This window comes from Acipenser ruthenus, chromosome 2 (assembly GCF_902713425.1).
Source record: "Acipenser ruthenus chromosome 2, fAciRut3.2 maternal haplotype, whole genome shotgun sequence".
NCBI lineage: Eukaryota > Metazoa > Chordata > Actinopteri > Acipenseriformes > Acipenseridae > Acipenser > Acipenser ruthenus.
The window spans coordinates 102,853,634-102,878,855 of record NC_081190.1 but is presented as its reverse complement, the minus strand read 5'-3'; the positions used below and the strand labels follow the sequence as shown (position 1 = coordinate 102,878,855).

The 25,222-nt window shown below is 36.9% G+C and overlaps 2 protein-coding genes across 6 annotated transcripts in view; both read left to right on the top strand.

Moving 5' to 3' along the window:
- The window catches only part of LOC117408829 (alpha-1,3-mannosyl-glycoprotein 4-beta-N-acetylglucosaminyltransferase B-like), a 70,277-nt gene extending 64,359 nt beyond the window's left edge, over nucleotides 1-5,918 (top strand). For both annotated transcript variants that reach the window (XM_059004958.1, XM_034014169.3), the window contains one exon: nucleotides 1,643-5,918. In XM_059004958.1, coding sequence (XP_058860941.1) covers nucleotides 1,643-1,666 — 24 coding nt within the window. In that variant the 3' untranslated portion in view covers nucleotides 1,667-5,918. The remainder of the gene's footprint in view (nucleotides 1-1,642) is intronic.
- Nucleotides 5,919-8,215: 2,297 nt separating this feature from the next.
- LOC117408295 (calnexin-like) overlaps nucleotides 8,216-25,222 on the top strand; it is a 44,833-nt gene continuing 27,826 nt past the window's right edge. The window contains exon 1 of one of the 4 annotated variants that reach the window (XM_059004929.1): nucleotides 8,216-8,313. The gene's annotated coding sequence lies outside the window, so the exon portion shown is untranslated. Of the gene's footprint in view, nucleotides 8,314-8,476; nucleotides 8,571-8,761; nucleotides 8,968-23,589; nucleotides 24,971-25,222 lie in introns of those variants that run through there. The other 3 variants (XM_059004935.1, XM_034910063.2, XM_059004933.1) reach the window with 3 other exon arrangements.

Here is a 25,222-nt window from a genome sequence, read left to right as displayed (position 1 = left end):
GTGTCGTTGGTATGAAAGAATTAAAGTTGCTATTAATATAGGCCATCGTTAAGGACTTTGGGGAGAGGCAGAACTGACAACAGTGTTCAGATCATGGTTTGAGAATGGAGTACCTGTGTTGCATAAACCTAAAAGTAAATATTCACGATGAATAGTATATAACGTTTTATAAGCATTAGGGGCTGGAGCTTTTAAACCTACTTGCCTGAGACACATTGCTGCAGTAGGGTATTTGAAGTGGCATAGTCATGACTAGAGGCCAGTGTTACATATAAAACTAAATAAAACGAAATGAAAATATAAAATGAAATAACACGAAAAATCATTATAAAACAAACAATTTAATTGTGAGGTTTATACAGAACATACTTTAAATAAATACTTGCGATCATAGTTGTCAAGGCTCAGCCGTTACCATAGACACGGTCTGAAGGGAGACGGATGCTCTGACTAGCACTTGTGCAGATGTGTAATTTGAAGCGAGTTGTTTGGGAATTAAAATTGTGTTGGAAGAGAAGATGTTTGTTTCTAAAATGCCTAAACCACACATAACAATTAAACAACGCTGCAAAGAATTTGAGCATGAGGGGATGTATGCAGCTGACGGTGACAAAATAATGATGTGCAGATTTTGCAACTGTCAGCTGGAATGGGAGTCCAGCTGACAGTTGCAAATTTTTTGGTTTTGAATTAATTTGAATGAATGAATCTGATTTGCTGAGTATTTAAATACTGAGAAACCCCAAGTTTGTTATACACTGCTTCAGAGAAATGAGAAATTATGGTAACTAAATTATTTTTCTGTGCAAGGTGTGTTTGTCAAAATGTTAAAGAAAAAAGAACAGATAATGTTTAATAAAAAATGTATGTATGTAGTTAAAACATGATGTATACTATATTATTATTGATATACATCAATTTGGGTTATTTTATTAATCTGTATCTGTAATAAAACGATATTTGTGAAAAATAAAAACGAGAAATTATAAAAAATAAAAATAAGTTCACAGGGCTGTAGTAATGACCCAAGGTTTTTTTTTTAGACCTTATCTTGGTACTTCTCTTATTTTCAAAATGTGCTCAGTCCCCCCTCTATCAGTGATCTGAGGTATTGCATGCAATGTTTTAGGCTTCCTAATACATTGCTATTGTGGTGTTACTAGTTTTAAATAGAAGACTTTGAAAAGCACAATAAAATATTCATCAGATAATTACTAGTCTAAAATCGTACCATTGGGTGTTTTGTAGTTATAAAACATACTCCTGAAAAGAGAAAGGGGCTTTTGTCAATGTTTGGTTTTCTATTGCTTTCATGGGAAGGGAAGTAGATGTTCTGGTTGCTGGTGATGATACACACAGGGCTAGTAGAAGTAGGTAAACCAAACAGTAATTTTCATACAGGAGAACAGAAACTATTTACATGGAAACTGTTGCCTGGACACAACCTCTAGTTGGCAGCTAATCACAGTCATGTGAATTGCTCAGAAGACCCAGTGAGTCAGTGGCTGAGCTGGGGATTTGACCTCTTGCCTGCAGTGTCCACCTTAGCTAATTTAAACAGGATTGTTTTCTGATATTGATGTAAAGCTGATTGTTTTAATGAAGTGGAAATGTATATATTTTTATCTTTCTTTCTTGATAGATATTCATCAAGACAGACTTGTGAGAATGGGACATAGTGTAAGAAAACTACAGCTTCTGGAGTGCCTTTGGTATAACACCTAATTCAAAGAAGAAACTGTTATAGCAACGTCGCCATCTAGTGGCGAAGCACTTGAGAAGCATTGAGACACTGTTGAGCACCACTCTACAGTCTGCAGCTCAAGAGTGAGATCAAAATGAAAAACTTGAAGGTGGAAATAAAGCTACCAATGTAAAATCCAGTTTGTGAAGGAAGAACATGAAAAAATGTAGCATTTTTATCCAGAAATGGCATAAACTGTTTTAAATTGCTGTATAATTGGGCACTGTGCAAGTAATATAATATATCATACAGTCAGCACTTACATATCCTACCCGATAAAATTTTGACTTCAATGATGGTTAAACGCGTGTGACGCATATCTGATTGTTTATTTCATTTTGGCCGGTTTCAGGGAACACTAAAAATATACAATATCAAAAGTACATATCTGAAAGGACTGTATTTTAAAACATAAACATCTGAACAACCGAGTCTAAGGCTGTTCACAATCAACACAGATAGTGCGCTTCTCCTCGTCGCCTTTCTGCACAGGGCACAGCTGTCCAAAGTTTTATTTTTATTGCACTTGCCAACCTGGCATTGGCGTCTCTTGCAGCGGGATTGCCAGCTTCAGCTGTGGGTACACGCTTGGCAGTCCTTGGTAAATTCTTCTCTGTGCATTCTTTGTAAAGTACCCAGGAGTTGATGGCTGCTAGGTCCAATACCTTTTAAAACACCTGAACAGACCACCGTCGGGAGCCAGCTTTCACAGAATACTTCCGTGCCATCTGATCCAAAACATCAACTCCATATTTTGTTGCGTGTTTAAAACTCCACGGTCTCTGGTATTTATTTTCACTAGTCCTGATGATGCTAATTGACTGACCAAAGCAGCGCAGCTGGCAAGCAGGTGCCAGCCTTCAAAAGGCTGTTTGAAAAACAATAGACTGTCAGTCATTCATTCAGGCAGAGAGTAGAGACTAATCTGATTACAGCTAAACACACTGCAGACTGGTAAATAAAAATAATAAAGTAGAATACCGTTCTGTATAATCAAAATACAATTGTTTTCTGTGTGGCCGTCAATGTTACTGGTCCCGGAGCTTTTAGATATAATGTAATATATCTCCTTTATTTCTGCACTCCTGCGTTTCATGCTTTGTGAGAATATTTAATACATACGGACAGAAAGATACACGAACGCACAGCCCCATATGTGTTACACGACTGGAGAAAATTACATTTTAAAACCAAAAACCGCCAAAATGACTGCTGCGAGGCTTCTAGTGTTAATAACAGTCAAAGTTGTTATAATAGTGGAAAACACTAGTAGAGGCTTTGAGTAAATTGTTGATGCTCATAACAAACCGATATATATTGTAACTCCTGAATGTGTCTAAGACTTTTGCACAGTAGTGTATAATGGAAATTTTATTCTTAATACAAGGGCGGTAAAAGGCGACTGAACATGTATCTGGGTAACGGATATCCAAGTGCTGATTGTAGTACAGTATGGTGTAATTGGAGCTACGGCAGGATATCTATAAGAATTATTGCACAAACAGCATACATACCCAAAATGTTTAACACATTTGTTTTTACACGATACAGTAATAGGTCTTCCACTTTAACTTATTATGGACATTCTTAACACAACCACTTTTCTTCTTATCATCTTTTGAGTTTTTAATCCCAGATGTTTGCCTTCTCCTGATCTGCCTTGCTTAAAGATTAATTAGCTTAGTGTCATTTTAATTTTTTTTTTATTTTAATGGTGTTTGTTTTATGGAGTGGATTTCTAAGTTCTGGCTGAACAGCCTTCCCCATTCTGTTCAAATCATGTGACATTATGACCTTTCAACCCTACCAGCCCCACCTATAGTCAGAGAGCAGACTGGGGATATCCTCTGGCATTTCTCCAGTGTCTAATTCACCTGGCTAAGTTAAGTGCCTGTCCGATACATCTAAGGAAAGCATGATGTAATATTAAAAAGAAAAAGATAAATGCATTATTTTTACTTAACAAAAAAGCTATCTTGTGAAGTATTACTGAAATGAAAATGAAAAAATAGGTGTGTTACACTGAAATAAGATGTTTGTCATTTGTAATTCATGTTGATCTTCTGTACAAACCAGAAGCTCACAGTAGTTCAAATTCAGAATAAATAAGAATGTGTAATGAGCAGGGGTGAAATTCTCAACATAAAAGTGCAAGTACTCATATGCACAGCCGGATGTAAACATTTTAAAAATGAAGACAATTTGAGTGCCAATGAATAAATACTTTTAAAATGTATACATATCGGTACTCGGTACATTTATGAATACAGAATAAGCCTTACAGTATTACTCAGTCATATACTGTAATATAACATTTAAGTTAAACCTTAAATGACAAGCATTAAGAAATATTACACTACTGCTGTAGAGAGGGAGTTTTGTTTCAAAAAATCCTAAAAAAGGGATGATGTTATAAAAAATTGTATAAACAACTAACGAAAATAATTATTAAAAAAATAAGTCCCCTATTTATATCCTCGCTCATGACCCCTAGGTTAACGAGCGCATCCACTCCTCCAATCCTCGGATGCCACACCGTTTACCGTCTGGGTCATTGAGTTTGGATACCGTAGCTGCGCCCCTTTCCTAAATGACCAACTTCCACCTACCCTACGGAATAAATTGTCGTGCCATTTAGTTAAGGGTACTCTGTTCCCGTTACACAGTGCCCTCACAGGTCAAGAGGGAGATCTAACACCAAGCACCATTCGATCTCTGTTTACGATCTCTGTTTTCACGTTGCACTGCTAAGGTCTTGTTGATCAACAAATGAGCACTGACACAAAGCGAAATGGGCGGAGATTAGTGACTCATGCCAAAATGAAATGTGATCAGAATGAAAGCTCAGCCAATCAACATGCAGTGATTATACTGACGTTAATGGTGGCCAATAGCAGCTAACAGAAACAGAAGTAGTACAGGACACAGAATGCAAGCAACTGAACTGTGCTGAATGAAAGCACATTTGAGAAATGTTGCGCTAGTGGACTGTGAGTGGATAGAATGCAAATTCAGATTAAGCAAGTCCTGGTACCCAGTACCGGTGTCGTAGGAAATAAGTTGACCGGGAAATAAATTGATCGCGCAAGCGCAGTAAAGCAAAAGTAAGGCGGGGCAACAGTTTGATTAAAGGGGAGGTTCACTGCATGGCTTTTTATTTTTATCTGGCCGTTGTATTTACGAGACTGTGTATGTTGGTGCGTGTTCGTGCCACTGTCTTTTCGTATGAACTTTAAAATGTGTGATCGACGTCTAATTCTATGTTAAACTGTTTTAAACCTCTGTCTTTTTATGTTTCTATAACATCGATGTCAATCTGATGTAGTTTATGTGTGATCGCGGAGATTTATTTATATATTAAATGATTTTACACGTCAAAATGTTGTCAATCTTTAATCGAAATTAAAATGTTTCAGTAATATAATGACATGCTGCATCCATAATATTATTAGCAGGGCAAGTCGTATTTTATACATTTTAATATTAGTATAGCTGTAACCTCATTACCTGCTGTCCATACTGTAGTGCTTCCCAAAACAAAAACACCTCCAGAAATGCAAAATAACGTTAATATGTAACACATTTTGCTAGTTAACGTTTGTTACACAAACAGAAATACACAATCAGAAATGTACAATCATACAATTCATTTTAAATTATTTATTTGCTGCTAATATATATTACAGTGATATTCACATCATCTTATCTAGCAGCATACTGCCGAATAAATCCAATCTACTAATTTATATAAATTATACTTACAAAATTAATTTTAAATTATTTATTGTTCATTAATATATCCGATCAACTTATTTCCTGGCTGGATCTACTTATTTCCTAACCTAGGCTCATTTACATTAGAAACAATGGAACCTCCCCTTTAAATTCTAGAGCTTGATCAACTTATTTCCAGATCAACTTATTTCCTGGGACACCGGCATTAAAATAAGTCCCGGTACTGTGTACCGGCAGAATTTCACCCCTGGTAATAAGGATAAATACTATGTGATACGTGTTTTTAAGAGGTATACAATATTACTATATCGAGTATAACATTTGTAAATTGTGGGTCTGAATGTAAAAAAGAAAATGCAATCTTTTTTTTTTTTTTGATGTATGTGTTTGTGGGGCAAAAATACAGTTCACTTTTTTTTTTATTGCTGAATAAATTTGAAAAAAGATACCTAATTGTTTTGTTTTTTTCTTTTATATAACCTATACAGAAATCATGTGTTTCCTGGTTGCATTGTTTACAACATAGAAATACAAAAAGAAGTATAGCATTCATTGCCATTGACTTTCTCAATGTCTGACGAATATATGTTTGTCTTTGTCTTCTGACTATACTTTTCCTTTAGCATTAATACATTTACTATTAATACATTTAGTATTTTATTATGGATGCATTGTTTTCAAAGTAAACAAAAGCCATGTTTTCATCTATAGTATTTACTGTAATATTATCCAGTCTGTTTGGAATAAAAGCAGAAACCACTATACCAGAGAAATAGAAGGCAATATAAGTTGACTAGAAAACCAATGTCAACACAGGATTTTGTGTATATTATTAGTTGTATGTGAAATGCTTGTAAAACAGAAAAAAAAATCTTCAGAACCATAATTCAGAAGCATATTGCTTATTCTTAGCCTTTAACTGTTTGTTTTACGATCCTCCTAATGATATTCTGGCCTTTTGACATCTGCAATCACACAGAGCAACCTATGGCAAGCCAAATGATCATTAGATAAGGTGACCGGGTGTCCTGGTTCAGCCAGAACATGCCTGGTTCCCTTTAAAGTACGAAATGTAACCATTACCATATGGATATTTACCTCCGAAAACTGAATATTGTATATCAAAGCTGCTCAAGGAGCCTGTGACACAGTCATGCCCCGCCCCCGAGGGGACAAAAGGACTGCACTCACAGATCTCAGTGTCATTTACTCTTTCAAGACTGATCTGATCGGAGAGCCTGGTTCATATAAGTACTTGTTGCTTCTGACTATAGTTTTTCGCAAATTATTGTGTTTTACACTTAATTGATGTGATTTCACATTAACGCTGTAATAGTTTTTCTAATTACGTGTATATTGTGCACTACAGCCTGTTGCTTGTTACATCCCCCTGCAGTCTTGTACCCTGCGTGAAGCCAGCGGCTTGAGATGCTCCTTCCCAGGGATCATTCCAGTCGTTCTGCAGTCTTGACCTTGCGATGACTTTGGTATACTCACCCATACAGTAATGGTTACATTTTGTACTTGTAAGGGAGCGTTAGGTTATTATCATAATCCTGGTTTCCTGAAATAGAAATGTAACCATTAACCTTCAAGGTCGCTGCATCCATGATTGTAGCAGACTTGAAAGAAAAATGACGCAGAGATCTGTGAGCGCAGTCATTTTGTCCCCTCGGGGGCGGGGCATGACTGTGTCATAGGCTCGTTGAGCAGCTTTGGTATACAATATTCAGGTTTCAGGTCCTTAGGAGGTAAATACGCATGCGGTAGTGGTTACATTTCTATTTTAGGGAACCAGGGTTATGACAATAACCTAATGTTTTCCATCAAAGGTCCCGGTGTCTTCTCAAAATCTTAAAGTCCTGGTTTTGAGCCACTACCTTTTCTCAAAATAACGTAAGTGACCACTTCCTATATAACTTAGTTTATGGCAACTGCAGTGAAAACATAAATAAATAAAAAATAAAAAATACATGCATATTCCCCAGTGTGCCATGTGTTTTCATTTAGTTTATGTTCAATTATGTGTAATATGGGAATTTTGTAGCTGTTCAGTTCTGGCGGGATTTATAATAATAATAATAATAATAATAATAATAATAATAATAATAATAATAATAAACTCAATAAAAGTGGCGATATGTAGGCCTATATATCACAATATGGCAAGTTAAACTAATTGGCCACAAATTATACACCTAGGAGTGTGCTGAAATTAGCTAGCTGCTTAAAAAAAAAAAAAAAAAGGATGGCGTTTAAATACCCATTAGATAGCCTATATTTAAATGGTTTAGTCTACTCGAATATTTAACAATGTGCCCCGGTTTTGAGCTTTGAAAATCTCGTCCCACTTATCATCAGAGAAATCTCAAATATCTCAAAATGACTTCCTGTTCATAGAGATATCTGTAAATCATTTAAATATATATTTAAATAGACAGGAAGTCATTCAGATATCTGAACATTCTTTAAAGATATCTTAAAACGATTTAAAGACATCTGAAAATGCATTTTAGAGATCTCATTTAAACTAAATGTAAAGATATCTGGAAATCATTTTCTGATATCTCTAAAATAAATGTATTTAGACATCTTAAAATGATTTAGAGATATCTTACAATATTCAGCGATATCTATAAATACATTTGTGATAAATGATGATTTCGCTTGCCATAGCAACCACCATGACTTCTCCTGCCCTCGCGATTCTGTGCACGCAGACTTCTCCCTCCCCTCCTTACCGCCCAAACAGAAAACCAGAGGCGGTCTCTGAGGGAAGACGAGGTGCTGGTTTCTTAATTAATGTAAAGCATTTCTTTTTTTGTGGGTGTGAGGTAAGTACGGTATAATTTAACTTACCAAACAACTACCAGCCATTGAAAATTGAAACAGGATTTTTTTTAAAGTTATAATTGTGGGTTTTTTTTTTTTGGGGGGGGGGGGGGGGTTAACAGCAGTAACATAATGCCCCCTTTTCAAGCGTAACCACATCAGGTTACATCGTAGTTGGTGCTAGAAACAACAGTTGGAGAGCAATATGTTTGTAGTGTATTAAACTGTATTTGTGGACCATGTTATTCTTAATAAACTGGTATGTATATATTTATATGTATTAGTGGGTACATATGGAGTTTCCTTGGGTAGTTGTGTGCAAATGTAGATTTTGTTTGACACTGTACCATATTGTTGGTGACTGAGCTGATTAGATGTTGTCTGTGTTACTCGCTTTCATTACCCGCGGCGCACTGTTAGTGTGGCCAACGCGCATGCGAAAACGACGCCGTGCTGCACTACAGTAAAGGGGCGTCTTCCTGTTTGTCTGTTAATATTAATTCCATTCTTCTGCCTCTTCAGTACGCCCAGAAGCGTGCTCATTCATTGAAGAAAAAACAAAACAAAACCGGCCAGTCCGTAAAAACAAGAGTTGTTTTTATTATTATTTTTTTTATTTAGGTGTGGATTGGAGATACACTTGTTCAAGTGCTCAGGTTTGTAGTCAATACTGGTTTCGTTTACCTTGCCACAAAATGCTTCATTACTTTTTCAACAACACGGAATTAGGGGTTTATAATAAATCTACAAATTGATCTTGTTTATTGCGTGTATGTAATGTGTAATAACAAACTATTAGAAATGTTGCATCGTGTGCTGTGTTGTCAAACGTTGCAATTTCACAAATGCATGCATGATACAGTGTCCGCGACAGAATGTAACTTGCTTGAAAAACCAAGAGATATATTTTCTTCCTGCTGGAAATAAATTATGTTCATAAACATTGGAGTGGCTTTAGACCTGTAGCTATTGGCTTTTTATCAGCGCGTGGCTATAATTGTAGTGTCTAGTAACATGGCATGGAAGGGCAACTGTATTAAATACTGTAATTACTAGAATTGTATTTACATTGGAGATGGTTTGGTAGAGCGGTGGCATTTGCAGTCCCTGGTATAACGTTGTACCAGGATGTAAAGATGTCTGGATCAAAGTTTTGTTGAAGATCCAATTTAGGAAATACCTCTTGTCTGGCCCTTTTGTGCTGACTAATTGTAGTGTATCACAGCTGTTGAGTTTACAAGGCCTATGCTTAAGCCCAGTTGGCAAGAGCAGGACATGCTATAACTGTGTATTTGATATCTTGACAACTATCTTTTGTAACTATTGAGAAATGTTTGGAGACTACTTAAAGCTGTCACTTATCCTTAATTTCCCCTCATGTTGGCAAAGTTCTGTAGGACATATGCACAAACAATATGCCACAGTGCTAAATTAATGCCAGTTTTAGGTTTTCAGAAGAGAGAACAATGTTGTTGATAAAAAATCTTCAAATAATTAAGTCATGGTTAGTTTAAGATATATATATAATTATATATACACTGTTAGATTTGATGGACAACGACACCTGTGCCTCCTGCCAGTTCTGCTGTCAATTCAACAATTGTCATCTTTCTATTCCTTCAGGATATTATCTTCAAATATTGCTCATCCTTGTTAGACAGCTTTTTGGGTCTTCCAGTCCTTGGTTTGTCAATTACTGATGATGTTTAGTAGTTTGTCAATTACTGATGATGTTTCTCTACTTGTTGATTATGCTTCGGGTTGAAATAAACAATAATAATTGGGCTTACCAAATTGGAGAGAAAATAAGAAAAATAATTGGCTATTCCAAATTAAAAAAAAAAAAATGTTCTGGACTATAACAGCCTTGATTAAGGTACACTCCAGTCCTGGAGGTGGTAGCAATAGGCCACATATTTGGTTTACGCAGCAATATAAAAAAGGATATATACTTAGACATTTCTGGCACCAGACCAGTGTCTGTGACAATATTAAGGCTGGGACGATAGTGTTTTTTTTTTTTACTATCGATGTATCGTTTTCATAAAGACCTGATGCATCGTTTTTCATAATGCAAAATAAATGTGTAAATAATAAATACTTATATTTTCATCAAATCTAATCACGGAAAGTAAACGTTTGTCCAGTTGAACTTAAAACTAATTATTTATGTCTAGTCACACTGTCTGCGAGGTTTCCCACAAAAAGTTAATAAAACATTACAAATATTACTGTCTTACCTTAAGATGTCTTGCCAGCAACCGGAATAGAAGGGAAAAAAACTTCAACAGGGAACACAAGAATAACTGTTTACAAGTCCAACGTAACAAAGTCTGCGCTCTCTCTAGAGCTTATTTTCTGTTTTTATTCAGAAATATTATGGCATCCAGATTCTCTGGTTTCAGAGAACTGAGTTTGTTCACAAGCATCCCTGCTTTGCTGAACACACGCTTGCTCGGACCGATGTTGCAGGGATAACATGCTCTTGGCCAAGGCTGCTAGGTTGGGAAAGAGTGTCTGGTTATTTTTCCACCAAATCAGGGGATCTTTGCTGATGTTTAATGGAGTTTCAGATGCATAAATCGTCATCTCTTGTTGGATTAAGGTTTCCTTAGAAGTAGTGTGTGTGTTGCCGTCCATGAAGTAACAATTCCATTGCTTGTTTCGGTCTTCATTTTCTTTTTAACAGGTAAGTTCTCTGTGCTGCACTCACTTCTACAGGCACGATTTCTGTCATTTTCGAGGTTGTCCTCTACCAGCTTTACTAGTTTTGGTAGACAGTGCTTCAGACAAGCAGGCTTTGGCATGTTCGAATAGGAAATCCAGATGCCGAAATCGTGGGGTCAAGAAATGACACAAAAAAGCTGTGGCATAACCTCATTACTTGGGTCATTCAGCTGTTGTAAACAAAATTGCTGAGACAAATTATGAACTAGCTTATCTCTCAAACTCTGTGTAACTGGAATTAGCAAATCAGTTGAATTTGAAGAAGACGGTGTCTTCTGTTCATCAGGAACTTCAGTCAGTCTCTTTTATCCCTGTTGCAAGTGGGTACAAAGAACTAGCCGTAATGTTTTTCTCTGCACTCAAAAGTACTGTAGCTGGTTCAAATGGCTGTAGTAGAGGTAGTATCTCAGCCATTAGCTTCCACTGCTCAGTCATGAGATCTAAAGTAGCTGCGTCAGACTTTTTGGTCAAATCTGGTTTTGACAAAACAGCAATAACTGGCCATTTTAATTCTAGAAGGTGTTCAAACATATAATAAACCGTGTTCCACCTTGTTTGTACGTCCTGTGGTGCTTTTTCTGTGTTCAGCATTTCTGTTTGTTTCCTATTTAAAGCACTTGTTGCCATCTCACTCTTTAAAATGTGCAACCAGTCTCCTTGCTGCTGCCACTAACGTGTGGACTTGTTGTATATCCTCCAAGCTTTTCTGAATGCAGAGATTTATATTGTGCCCTGCACAGCTCACTCTTGCCACGCTACCAAAAAGTAACACAGCACGCTCGCTTGCAGAAAGCAAAGATGTTGCTCTGCACACGTTGGCCGCGTTGTCATGAAGACAAGCTATTACTTTTGACTCAAGTTTGCAGTTTTGCTTAATGTAATTGCAGGTGACTGTTAAAAACGCTTCTTGTGTCATGCTTGTTCATATATTGGTAGTGATGGACATTGAATTACACTCCTGACTTAAATCCTGTCAAAGCTTTTCCTTTGCATATTCTTGATCCAGAGTAATGAATTTGGAGATTGTCTTTTCGACAGGGCACTTCATAGCCTGGAGCAAGATTCGCAATCAGATTTTTAAATGCAGCTCCCTCTACTATACTAACAGGTCTGATATCTTGTGTGACAACGTCCACTGTCAGGCCTGTTATTTCTTTTGTTCTGACGCTTTTTGGATGAACTTTCTTTCCAAAATAAGCCGTCACTGAAGGTGTTGCTTCCTTTTGTTTTTTACTTGTGTTCCCGCTGTTTTATTTTGTAGGGTGCTGTCTTACTAAATGATCCTGCAGGTTGGTGGTATTGCCACAGAAGCTCATTAAAACTCCACAAGCAGCGCATTATAGCTTTCCAATTTTTTCTTTTGTAAAAAAAAAAAAAAAAAAAAAACCTTACAAATGTCTGACGGCATTATTTAAAATTAAATTAAATTGACAATTTTAACTAGCAAATCTGATCCTGAAATGCAACCTACCTCTAGTCTCTTCCCTAGGTGTTTTTTTTTTTTTTTTTGTCATGCTTATTACTCGTACGTACGTGCTACGTAGTGGGCGAGAAGGTTATTATTATTATTATTATTATTATTATTATTATTATTATTATTATTATTATTATTTAAAGGAACCAAAGAAAAGGCATGTAATAAGAGTGTAGATTTAAATTTTGCCAGTCCTAATAAAAAACAGTCCTATTAATGAACTGATAGATGTTTTGTTTTTTTTTCCAACCATCGATGGTTATTTTATCCGTTGATGGTTATTCCAACGATTTGATACATCGATGCATTGTCCCAGCCCTAGACAATATGGCGAAGCAGTTGTCAATCGGAAGTTTTTTTGTTAAGCAGTCAGCATCTTCTGACTGTACAAGTACAGTAGTCTCTGTGGAACACCCCCTAAGAGAAAACTTCGCCTAAGGAAACACACTTTGGGTGACGCTGATTTTTCCCATTGTAAATTCTCCGGCTAAAGGAACAGGAACTTCACTTAAAAGAACACCTTCTTAAACCAACGACGGTACCACGTGGCAGTCAGAAAAAAACGCTCTTGATTCGATTTGAGCGGTACCGCTCCGCGTCACTGCAGGACTAGCGGTATCGGCCCGCGCTGATCTGTCCAATGCCTGACTGTCTGTTCCAGGCTTTAGCCGGAGACTACTGTACTACAGTGACCAAAGCAGTTGCAAGCACTAGTAATGCAGAAAAACGCAAATGAAAAATACATTCTTATAATATGTTTAACTTGTTTATCGAGACGGCAAGATGTACTGTAGTGTGTGTGAAAAATCTGCTGCATATACACGCAGATGTACAGATTTTTCAAGAATCTTTGCTTAAAAGACACAGACATGGCAATGCTGTTATTGGAATGCAGAAAAATAAGAAAACATGTAGATGAAGGTGACAAACACTGCTTAGAATCCTGTCTCGTCATGGGAATGGTCTACTGGTATATACTAGCATAAAGAAAAGTGTGTCTGTATTCATATGTATATCTATACACAGACAGAGATTGTTTAAACTATGATATAAAAATGTACCAAAATGCACATCCCTGGAGTTTATTAGCCTTTGTGTTAACCATTGATCGTTTAGTATCTGATGGATGGGATGCAAAATTTTGGGCATGTGCGTTTCAGGAACGCATGTACAGAAAAGTAGTGCGACCTCTGGTATTTCTTCAGCTTTACAGCTATTTCACTTTACGTAATCCCCATCTGCAAGCTATTATATCAGAAATGTTATTCTCCAATCAACAACCCAGTCTATGCAGTCTTTTCATTTTCATTTAAAGTAGGAGGCTAGAAATCCCAAGTAGAAGGCAGGGGGGTATGGAGGTGCCCCCCCCCCCCCCCCCCAGCGCAGGTGCAAGTGGCAACGTCCCCCACCGAAATCGAATTTCAGGGTTTTGCAGGGGTCTAAATCCTGCATATCCTGGGCCAAATATGTGCCTTAATAGGGACCCAAAATTCAAAATAAGTGTATACCTGTTTTTTTTTTTTTAATGATTTTATTATTATTATTTATTTCTTAGCAGACGCCCTTATCCAGGGCGACTTACAATTGTTACAAGATATCACATTATTTTTACATACAATTACCCATTTTACAGTTGGGTTTTTACTGGAGCAATCTAGGTAAAGTACCTTGCTCAGCAGTGTCCCACAACCCTCCAGTCAAGAGTCCAGAGCCCTAACCACTACTCCACACTGCTGCACCATTTTAGGCATTTAGGATTTAAAGAGCAAGTAAAAGTTACATGTGTAAGGCTGGGGCAATGCCTAATTTTTCACTATCAATATCGTTCTCCAAAAAAGCCGATACATCGATTCATCGACGTTATGAAAGGTTAAAAAAAACAAAAAACAGTAATACATGTGGAGCTGTGGATTACTGTGAAACCTATTATGCCTATTAAATTGATTACATCGGTTTATGCATATACAGTAGTAATTATATTAATTTTTTAAAAAAATACACTTTTATTATTTTACCTTATTCGCGTTGATTTGTACCAGTTGGGTGTCAAAGCAACCCCCCCCCCCCCCCCCCCCCAAAAAAAAGTACTTTTAAATCCATAACCAGTCCGAGTAACAATCAATCAAGAGAAATAAAACGCAAACAATAACAGCAGTGCGTTTCTAAAACGCAGATGTAAAAAACTATATTTCCCCTTTTCATCCCTGTCCAATAATTTCGTTTATATTACGAAGTAGTTTTATGCAATGAAATGTGTAAAAATGGTTCCACTACTCCCTGCATCCTCCTTTTTTTTACCTTTTTTCTTGCCATCTTAATTTAGAAAACAATTGTCAAACATTGAAAGGCACTGTAGCTCAGTCGATACAGTATTTGTAATTCTAGCACATGCTCTTAACTCCTGCACAGATCCAATCCCATCAGTAAACACTCACAGGGGGCGGGGCAGGGGGGGGGAATGTGAGCTCAATCGCAGGCAGATTCAGTCAAACCTGATGGGAGCAGAGAAGCTCAGTGCTTAATGCAAAAAATAATTTACACAAAAACGATGCACAGACTTGACTATCGATAGTTGTCAAACGATACGATGCGTCTATGTGGATAACTATTGAAAACTCGTAGAAACTAACCAAAACACAAGTCTGGGAAAAACAAATGGAAGTCTAGAAAAAGTATGGAATTTTGATGTTGAAAAAGTGTATGAACCCTGTACCCAAGCATAATTGACCTTTCCTGGGTAAAAAAAAAAAAAAAAAAAAAAGTACTTTATAGCATTATATTTAGCGTGAAAATACACTACTTCCCCCCACTCTTGCTCTTGCCTAATATAAAAAGAAAATATGGCTGTTTTGGGTAGACATGGAAAGTGTGACATCAACAGAAGAGGAGGAAGAGGAGATTTGTACTGTACATAAGTTTGAACGTAAATTTCCATTTGACTTGAACTTTTTAAAAAGGGAATTTAGATAGTATTCTAAAAATAACGAACTGAAGTACCGTGCCTATTTAAACATAGATGGATATTAATCACAATATGCGTATCTGTGTGAGTGCGTGTACGTTTTAACTGCATTTTGTGTGTAAGCTGTCAATAATATTACTTGACCAGTTTCACAGCAACTGATTATGCAGCAAAAGATCTGACCGGTACATCTTGTAGCTCATGTAGTGATATTTTTCGTTTAATAAAGACTGAATCAGCAAAGCAAAGCACATACAAATAAATAGTCAGTCATATTCATTAACTGCGGAATGCGAATATTGTTTCCTGAATTAATTGTACATGCTAGGTTTCAGATCGATCTTTTAAGTCAATGCATAAGACGTTTTATAACTATAACATATACTCACTGTATTTCGTACACTTCGAGTAAAAAAAAAAAAAGCGATCTTACATAGATAACGTGGGTTGTTTTTTATAGTCAGTGCGTTTACATGAGCATAAGAATTCCGATATTTTTTGGAAATCTAAGTTTTCCGAAAACTAATTCTGATATCAAAAGTCATGTAAACACAGTTTTCGGAAAATGTATCGGAATATTCCGAAAGTCAGTTTTCGGAAAACAGCACCTAGAAATTTCTGATTCAATTCCGAAAACTAACCAAATGTATATCATGTAAACACACTTTTCAGAAAACTTATTCCGATAGCGTACTGCACATGTGCAAACTCTGACCTTCATTCCTGCACGTGGTTTAAGAAAACAGAAAATAATAATAATAATCTGTAGTCAGTCTGCATGCATCCATTTGTCTAGTTATGGATAAAGTAACACATTTGTTAAAGTCTGTATGTATTTGTTAATAGCCCATACTGAAGTAGCACATGTTTTCCAGCTTTAAAATTACGTGATAATTTAAAATAATGTCTGCAAAAGAAACTGGTAATATAGAACAGGAAGAGCTGTCGGAAAGGCTGACTGCACATTGTGGTGAATCTAAATAGAGGTATAGGATAGTAATCTTTCAATTTAAGACCTGACACTTCAATAAAGCACTATATTGGATTGGTCCGTTCTATCGCAGAAATGTCCAGTCTTCAAATCGTACTTAAGCTACTACAGTACTTTGCATGTGAAAATATCCTGCGTTTTCCTTCAATCCATGTATACAGTTGAATTCTAATTAAATTTTCTATCGTTAATCATGTAAACACAGAAAAGTGACTTTTAAAAAAAAAAAAGGTTTTCTGATTCAGTTTTCGGAAAACGCTTTGTCATGTAAACGTGCTGACTGTCATATCTCTGCTGTGCGGTTACTGACTCGGGTATATGATTGTACAGTTTGGCCTTCATCACCAGCATCGTTTATTAACTCTATTTTAGTGGAACAAAATAAACATACTATTCACTGGAACATACACACACTGTAAAAACTACTTTTATTTTTTCAGTTTTGAAATAAGTATTATAGGCAGCTCATCTGGCAAAGTAGACAGCAATTTAGCTGGCCACCAGCTGGAAATGAGAAGGCTTATATTTAGTAAATATTTTTCAGATTCGGGTATTTTTTTTTTTTTTAAACCTACATTTTTCAAATGTACGCCAATGAAATAAACATGTTATTTTTTAAGCATGAGCTGACTGCAACAATCTCTTTTGTCAGGAATACAAGCTGGGAGCTGTTTATAATATTTTCATCCCATAGAGATTGATAAAGCAAGTAATTGGTACTGTTGGGGATTGACTACTCCAGAGTCTACCTGAGTGTGTCATTGTTTAAAAATGTAGGTCCTTGTGGTAAAGTGGTTGCTGATTATGTACAGGTGCAGAGGTGATGCAGTGCAGGAATAAACAGACAGAGATTTGTAATCCGGTATGAAAAAATATACGTTTCATTTTAGTTATAATCCAGGTCTGGTGACCAAATAATAAACTCTGGTTATACACAGCAATGCATAAAACACAGAGAATAGTAACAGGGATTGCAGCCCTAAACGAAAAAACACAGTACCTCTCCCACAATATCCAACCACGGTCACCAGTCCTGGGTGCATGCTTTAGTGCTCGTGGTGGGTAATACAGTTTAAAGAGTGACAAATAGTGCAGTGCTGTTCCGGGTTCAGTGCTGGCTCTTAGCGACAGCTCCGGAACATGTTAGCCATCTATAAACACACAAGTAACAATTATAGACAAGACAAACAAAACAAACACTCACGATACCTTTAATACACAGTGCACGGGTCCTTCCGGGTCTATTTCGAAACCAAAAGCGAAGGAAGGATTTACAATTTTCCAGCCCCTTTTAATGCGGTTATGCATGACCTCTTGGTAAACGATTTCAACTGACTCTATTGCCTGCAGCTGCTACCTCGTTTACCTTCCAGGTCAATACATTCCCGCACCAGAGTCTCGTCTTTTTCCCGGCTGACTGACTTCCCGACCCAGGGAATGAACTGTCAGGACAACCTGTCCAAAGCCTTTCCCTTTTGCTACTTAGTACCCTCACAGGTCGAGACGGAGATTTACAACCAGAACTCTATACTTCTGTCACAGTCCTGTATCAAGTAAAAATTGGAGAACTGCTCTCAGCATTGATCAACCCAGCTATGCAAATATACAGTATCTATTCAGATCAATGAAGAGCCCTGATGGCCATTCATACACTGGTTTCCTCTGGAATTTGACATATAGTTTTAAATACTTAAAATGGCGAGATTCGCTATCTCTTAACATTGCAGTTTATGGAATCTGTATTGCAGCATACTCCCATTGTCTAGGGAATGCTCTTCAGCTGACTGCATTGCTTCTACACACAGGGCTGGATCCTACGCTGGCTAGAGCATTCTCTTGTGTGGCACCTGTTTTCAGGGAATATCTTCTAATTCCACTATGCACTGCTGCGGTTCATGAATAGAGTTTCATCAATAAATAAAAATACAATGTTTATTGCTGTATTTTGAATTCCATTTTAACATTTTTCTAAGAACTAAGATATGTTCAAATACAATTAAATTTCACAAAACTCATTTATAGACTACAGTGCATACCAGGGCCACCCCTGAGTCAATTTCTTTTTTTTTTAACCCACTTGAATGAGTAAATGTAAAGCATATATAGGCGCTGTCTAATCTTCCGGAGCAAGGTAGTATTGGCGGACTGTCCATCAAAAAACAAATCTGCAAATCGGAGGTAACAGATTGTCTATCTGGAGGCGGGACACAGAGCAAGCGCTCTGGCATTAGTGGTGTTAAGGTCATGTGATTGCTTTGCTGGCAGATGTAACCAACGGATGGTATAAATTCAGTATTTTAAAAAAGTACTTGCTTTTGGGATATTCATTTCTTAAGTCTGTTCATAGAATGTTTTTTCTGCTTATAAGTTGTGTTGAATGTATTTGTACTGTGGACTAAGTTTTGATGCAGACGTGTTTTTTGTATAGAAAAGTTTTCATACTAACTTTTGTACTTGATAACATTAATTTAGAAATCCAATTGATGCCTATGATTAATGTTTTTTTAACCAATGTGCAATGTGCAATTCGTATCGCCCGATGCCCCAGACAACATGTTTTGCCGTTATACTTTGCCCATTGGACAAGTAGTTTTTATTTATTTTTGTCTTGTGTTCATGCTGTTGCTAGAAAGACACTCTGGGTATATTTATAGAGAGAAAGTGTTTACGTCCTACCCCCTATCACTTCTGATTGGCTACTGTGGGGAAAGCTGAACTTCTATTGGTTACAAAGAACCCCAGAAATGGCTGCCAAGAGAGCCTCTGCCAATGCACAGGCTCATCTTTAAAATTTAAGGTATTATTTACTTTTTGTGTAAATTAGCAAATAAGTGATACTGCTTTCTTAATACATGAAGCTGAAATTTTAAATGCAGCAATCTGAAGTTACAACAACAACAAAAAGTCGCTAAGGTATTAGCGGATTAGAAAGAATCGTGTTGTGTAATTTATAACACTTCGTGGTCAAGCAAACTGACTGAACAGATTCAAAGATACAAAGAAGACTACGCGATGATCTGATTTCAAGCATTCAAAATTCTAAAAGGTATTGACAATGTCGACCCAGGGGACTTTTTCGACCTGAAAAAAGAAAAAGAAACAACCAGGGGTCACAAATGGAAATTAGATGGGCATTCAGAACAGAAAATAGGAGGCACTTTTTTACACAGAGAATTGTGAGAGTCTGGGACCAACTCCCCAGTAATGCTGTTGAAGCTGACACCCTGGGATCCTTCAAGAAGCTGCTTGATGAGTTTCTGGGATCAATAAGCTACTAACAACCAAACGGGCAAGATGGGCTGAATGGCCTCCTCTCATTTGTAAACTTTCTTATGTTCTTATTGGGTTGTTTAAAAAAAAAAAAAAAAAAGTAAAGTTTACTGTTTAGAAGCATTAAAACAAACTTTCCCTGGCAAAAAATGTAATATTTTTTTTCTTTCGATTTTTAGTGTTGCAAACCTAGTTTGCTATTTACCATATTTACATATTTGTTTTAGAAGTAAACACTATATTATTATTATTATTTTATTTTTTTTACTAGATTTGAACAGGAGTGATATTAGTTATTTGTTGGACATATAAAACATGAAGATTGACAAATATGTTTATAATGATAAATGCGGAGGGGCAAGTAGATTTTTAAGAAGGACAAGTAGATTTTTCTAGCATTTAGTCCCTTGGACAAGAAGTTTATTTAAAAAATTGCACACCCCTGGTTGTCTTTGTGAACTGCAATAAACCAACGTTATCTTTCCCCAGTCAAATCGTAGACTGCCTGTGGTCAGGTGTGAGTGGTGTAGGGAACAGTGATTGGTTCCAAAGTGTATTTACTCCTAAAAACGTCCTTGTTTTTATTCAAATGGTAACAAAAATAGCCGCCCCTCTACCAGCAATGGTATCCGGGAGGGGGGGGGTGTGTACACGGCAGGCTTGCAGACCCAAACAATAACAATAATCCCCAGTCCATGTCCCGTTGCACAAATGTGTGCTCTCCAAACTCCGGGGTCGTGGTGAGGGAAGTGCTCAGGTGTGTAGGCTGGTTCCATAGCTGCAGCCCCTGGCTCCTTCTCCTCTGCAAGATAAGACAAAACACGTAGCAAACAAAGCTCCAGCCATAAGTTACGTTATCAGCGCAAGCGGCCGTACTCATGTAGCTGGTCCCCTTTCTACTACCCAACTCCTCCCTGCAATCAGCCCGGCACCCTGGTGTAAACCATCGACTCCTGGCCCACAGCAGATCGCATTTGAATCGTTTCATGTAAGTGCAGCACTTCCTCCAAGATGGCTGACTTTGTTTCCGGCCACCGTCAAGTCGACCCATCTATGGGGAAGTGTACTACCAACCTTACACAGCGCCCTTTCTGGTCGGGAGGGAGATTTACAGCTCAGATTCGTTCTGTCTTTGTCACTGCCTAAATAAAGTTTTGAGTCAACACAAACTGATTTTTTTCACTTGTTTCATCTTACATCCGAGATACAATAGATTTAGTTACATTGTTTACCGTTAGGAGTTTAAGGATAATTTAATTGCGCATCAGATTCCCCAGTTAGATGATGAGCAGATAATATCTCTTCCGCCAAATAAGCAGACACTGTAATTTATGAACCTAATGAAAACCAGTAATGTAGTGTGAGTTTTGTACTAAAGGAGGGTCAGCTGTTGCAGGGAAAACAAAGTTAATTTCTCAAACTGACCATTTTAAGAAGGGTGAAAGCAGAACACACAGAAATACTTGGGAATGTAATCAGGAAGTGTACTGTTGAGAAAAAGGGAATTAAAAACGAAATGTACTGCAGCTTACTTGAGTGCAGAAAAAAAACGCCATTCACTAAATTTAGCTCTCAGATTGTGCTAACGAAAATATCTCAAATATATGGCAGTGTACTTGCTGTAGTGTATTTAATATTGTAAATATAGCAGAACGAACTCACTGCAATTTAAACTTGTTTTTACTGAAAAATAAACAGTAACATGTAATCATAAGAGCTGTCTGTGTTAAATGACTGTAAGATCAGGACTTCACTAACACTGAACATGGGAACTGCAGCATGCCATTTCCATATTACAACTGGAGACAATTAAAGGTGCAGTCACCAATTCCATTCGCAACACTTGCAAAATATTTAAAATAAACATGCTGAGTTAATTGCAGACACAGAAAACAGAAAATGCAAGCAGGAAATACAATAATCACAATAAATGAAAATACATGAGCAGAAGAGTAAATGCATAAATAAATAGATCAAACAGAAGTAAATAAAAACAAGATCAATAAGAATACAATGAAATTAAATGCATAAATAAGTAGATAAAACATATCAATAAAAACAAGATCAGCGAAACAATAAAACCAGAGATGATAAAACAAAATAAAAAGATAAAAAAGATCATTATAAAAATGCATCTTCAGTCTTATTTTAAAAGCTGCAGCCATTGGTGCTTCCCTTACAGAAATGGGCAAATTGTTCCATAATTTAGGGGCCCTGTAACTGAAAGCTCTGCCACCAAAACTAGTAATTTTGAGAATAGTGAGCAGCCCGGTATCCTGGGATCGGAGAGGTCGCCTATATGGAATTAGAAGATCATTCAGGTAAGAGGGATCCAGATCATGTAACGCTTTGTAGGTTATGAGCAGAAGCTTAAAATCAGCCCGAAACCGAACTGGAAGCCAATGTAGGGCTGCCAATACTGGTGTAATATGGTCATACTTTCTTGTTTTAGTTAATCCTGGCAGCAGCATTTTGTACAAGTTGCAAACAGGATAAAACTTGACTTGGAAGTCAAGTCATGCCGGAGAATAGACATTTACAGTAATCAGTTATAGATGTTACAAAGGCATGCATCAGTCTCTCTGCGTCTTGTAATGAAAGAGAATGTTCTAAGATGAAATAAAGACATTTTATTTACTCTACTAATATGAGGTTTGAAAGAAAAAACTGGGTCAAAAAGTACACCCATGTTTCTCATTTCAGCCTTGAGTGCAAAAGGGAAGATGTTTCCAGTAGATGCACAATGGTTGGTCTTAATTGATTGTTTTTTTTTTTTTTAACCTAGCAACATTACCTGTTTTATCTGAATTTAACAATAGGAAATCTTTTGACATCCATAGCTTAAAAGGGTACATATGGACCTTTTTATTTTATTGTTAGATGTTCCCATGTGTTGCTACAACTGTTTACGTAAGGTGTGTGTGTGTAGTTTTAATTTTTATTTATTTTTTTTACATTTTGACCACTTTTTTTTTTAGCACTAGGACCGAAGATATACTCATGCCTAGAAGCCCCGCAGCCGTCTTTCTGACGGCTGTATTCAAAACGCTGTAAATAGTATAACGAAAGGAGAAACAGTCAGATGTAATTCTTTTTTTTTTTTTTTTTAGTATGTTACATAAACATCTGAGCAACCGAAGCATATAATATTTATATATATATATATATATAGTAAAAGATCATTGGAGTTTTAAGCGCGGTTGCGCTATTTTTAATTAAACACAAAATCAAACAAATACAAAATCAAAATAAACACCTAACTCCTCTTGAAGCACTAGCTCAACTTTCAGGAACACACTGTCTAACACGGGACAGCTACGCTGTTTTCCCGTCCTTACAAAAACACAGGTTTGACACCGCACTTACTTTTTTTAACTCCGGCTACTCAGAGACAGAGCACCTCTTCTGCCTCCTTCTACTCAGCAGCCTCGAGTAAACGGACTGCTCTTCTTTTATACCCTGCACCTGGTTCCAATTTCCAATTACTGCCCAGGTGCAGGGGATAATTAAACAATAAAACAGTTAAATCAAACAATTAAACAAAACAAAAGGTGCATTCTCTCGCAGGAGGTGTTAACCCCCTCCCTGCTGTCTCACATTCCCGCTGCTGTTACAATATATATATATATAATACGAACATTTATTTTACAAAACAAAACAAGAAAATGTAAGTAAATAAACATCTGAACAGACATTGGTTTACAACATACATATTTATAATACTGAAATAATTTTTTTTTTCTTTTTTCTTTTTTTTTTTCAACAAAATGGTATTCCTTTACCTTGAGTCAAAGGCTGTTCACAATCAATACAGATAATGTGCTTCTCCACGCTGCCTTTCTGCACACGGCACAACTGTCCGAAGTTTTATTTTTATTGCACTTGCCAACCTGGCATTGGCATCTCTTGCGGCTCTCGGCGGAGTTGCCAGCTTCAGCTGTGGGTACATGCTTGGCAGTCTCTCTGTGTAACAAATGCTTCTTGCGAAGTTCCTGTGCTAACTGTAAAATGTATTCTCTCCTTGGTAAATTCTTCTCCGTGCATTCTTTGTGAAGTACCCAGTAGTTGATGGCTGCTAGGTCCAATACATTGTAAAACACCTGAACAGGCCACCGTCGGGAGCCAGCTTTCACAGAATACTTCTGTGCCATCTGATCCAAAACATCAACTCCATATTTTGTTGCGTGTTTAAAACTCCACGGTCTCTGGTATTTATTTTCACTAGTCCTGATGCTAATTGACTGACCAAAGCAGCGCAGCTGGCAAGCAGGTGCCAGCCTTCAAAAGGCTGATTGAAAAACAATAGACTGTCAGTCATTCACTCAGACAGAGAGTAGAGACTAATCTAATTACAGCTAAACACATTGCAGACTGGTAAATAAAAATAATAAATTAGAGTACTGTTCTGTATAATCACAGTACAATTGCTTTCGGTGTGTCCGTCAATGTTACTGGTCCCGGGGCTTTTAGGTTTAATGTAATATATCTCCTTTATTTCTGCACTCCTGCGTTTCATGCTTTGTGAGAATATTTAATACATACGGGCAGAAAGGTACATGAACGCGCAGCCCCATATGTGTTACACGACTTGCGAAAATTACATTTTAAAACCAAAAACCGCCAAAATGACTGCCGCGGGTCTTGTTAAATTGCATTCCCTACCTCAAGATGGCTTCTCATGTACCTGCATGGAAATAAAACCATAATCCTACAAGTTATATTCTACTTTTTTGTGTGTGTTTTGTGCGATGAGGAGGGGGCAAGTAGATTTTTGTAGCATTTTGTCCTTTTGGACAAGAAGTTTTTTCAAAAATTGCACACCCCTGCACTAATTTTGAAGCTGTTAATGTTTCAATTTGAACTAAATCGAGTTATTAATCATTGATTAATCTTGTTAAATAATTGATATATTAAAATATGTGGATATACTATTACTTGATTGATTACTGTCTTGTTCACAGTCATCTTGCAGCAAGATGGGCCGAATGGCCTCCTCTCGTTTGTAAACTTTCTTAAAAGAACGTTAGAATATATTTAGTTGGAAAATAGAACGTTTTTGGCTGATTCGAATTTTTCTGCTGATGTATTAATTTTCTAAAGGTTTTCTTTAGATTTAGTTGGAGCTGTGCTGCATTTTTTTCTTCTTTTTTTGGGAGGGGGTCTACTTCACAGTCTTGCACCAGGGCCCTGTAAATCCTAGGGCCAGGACACCGGTGTATACAATAAAAAATACAGGTCTGTAAAAAAATGTATGGGTAGCAGTATTGAAATCTGACACTTTGAGATTGTTCAAATAGACCCCAATGTTGACGACAATAATAATAAAAGTAAAAACAACAACATTGGTATATTTGTTTATTTTATATTATGCATTCAGAAAATATAGTAATACAAATCGTAATGCTATATAGTACATCTGGATCAGCGTTCTGTTGTAGTACTTTATTATAAGAGGGACGACTGTCTTGCTGTGCGCTGACCCTGTGT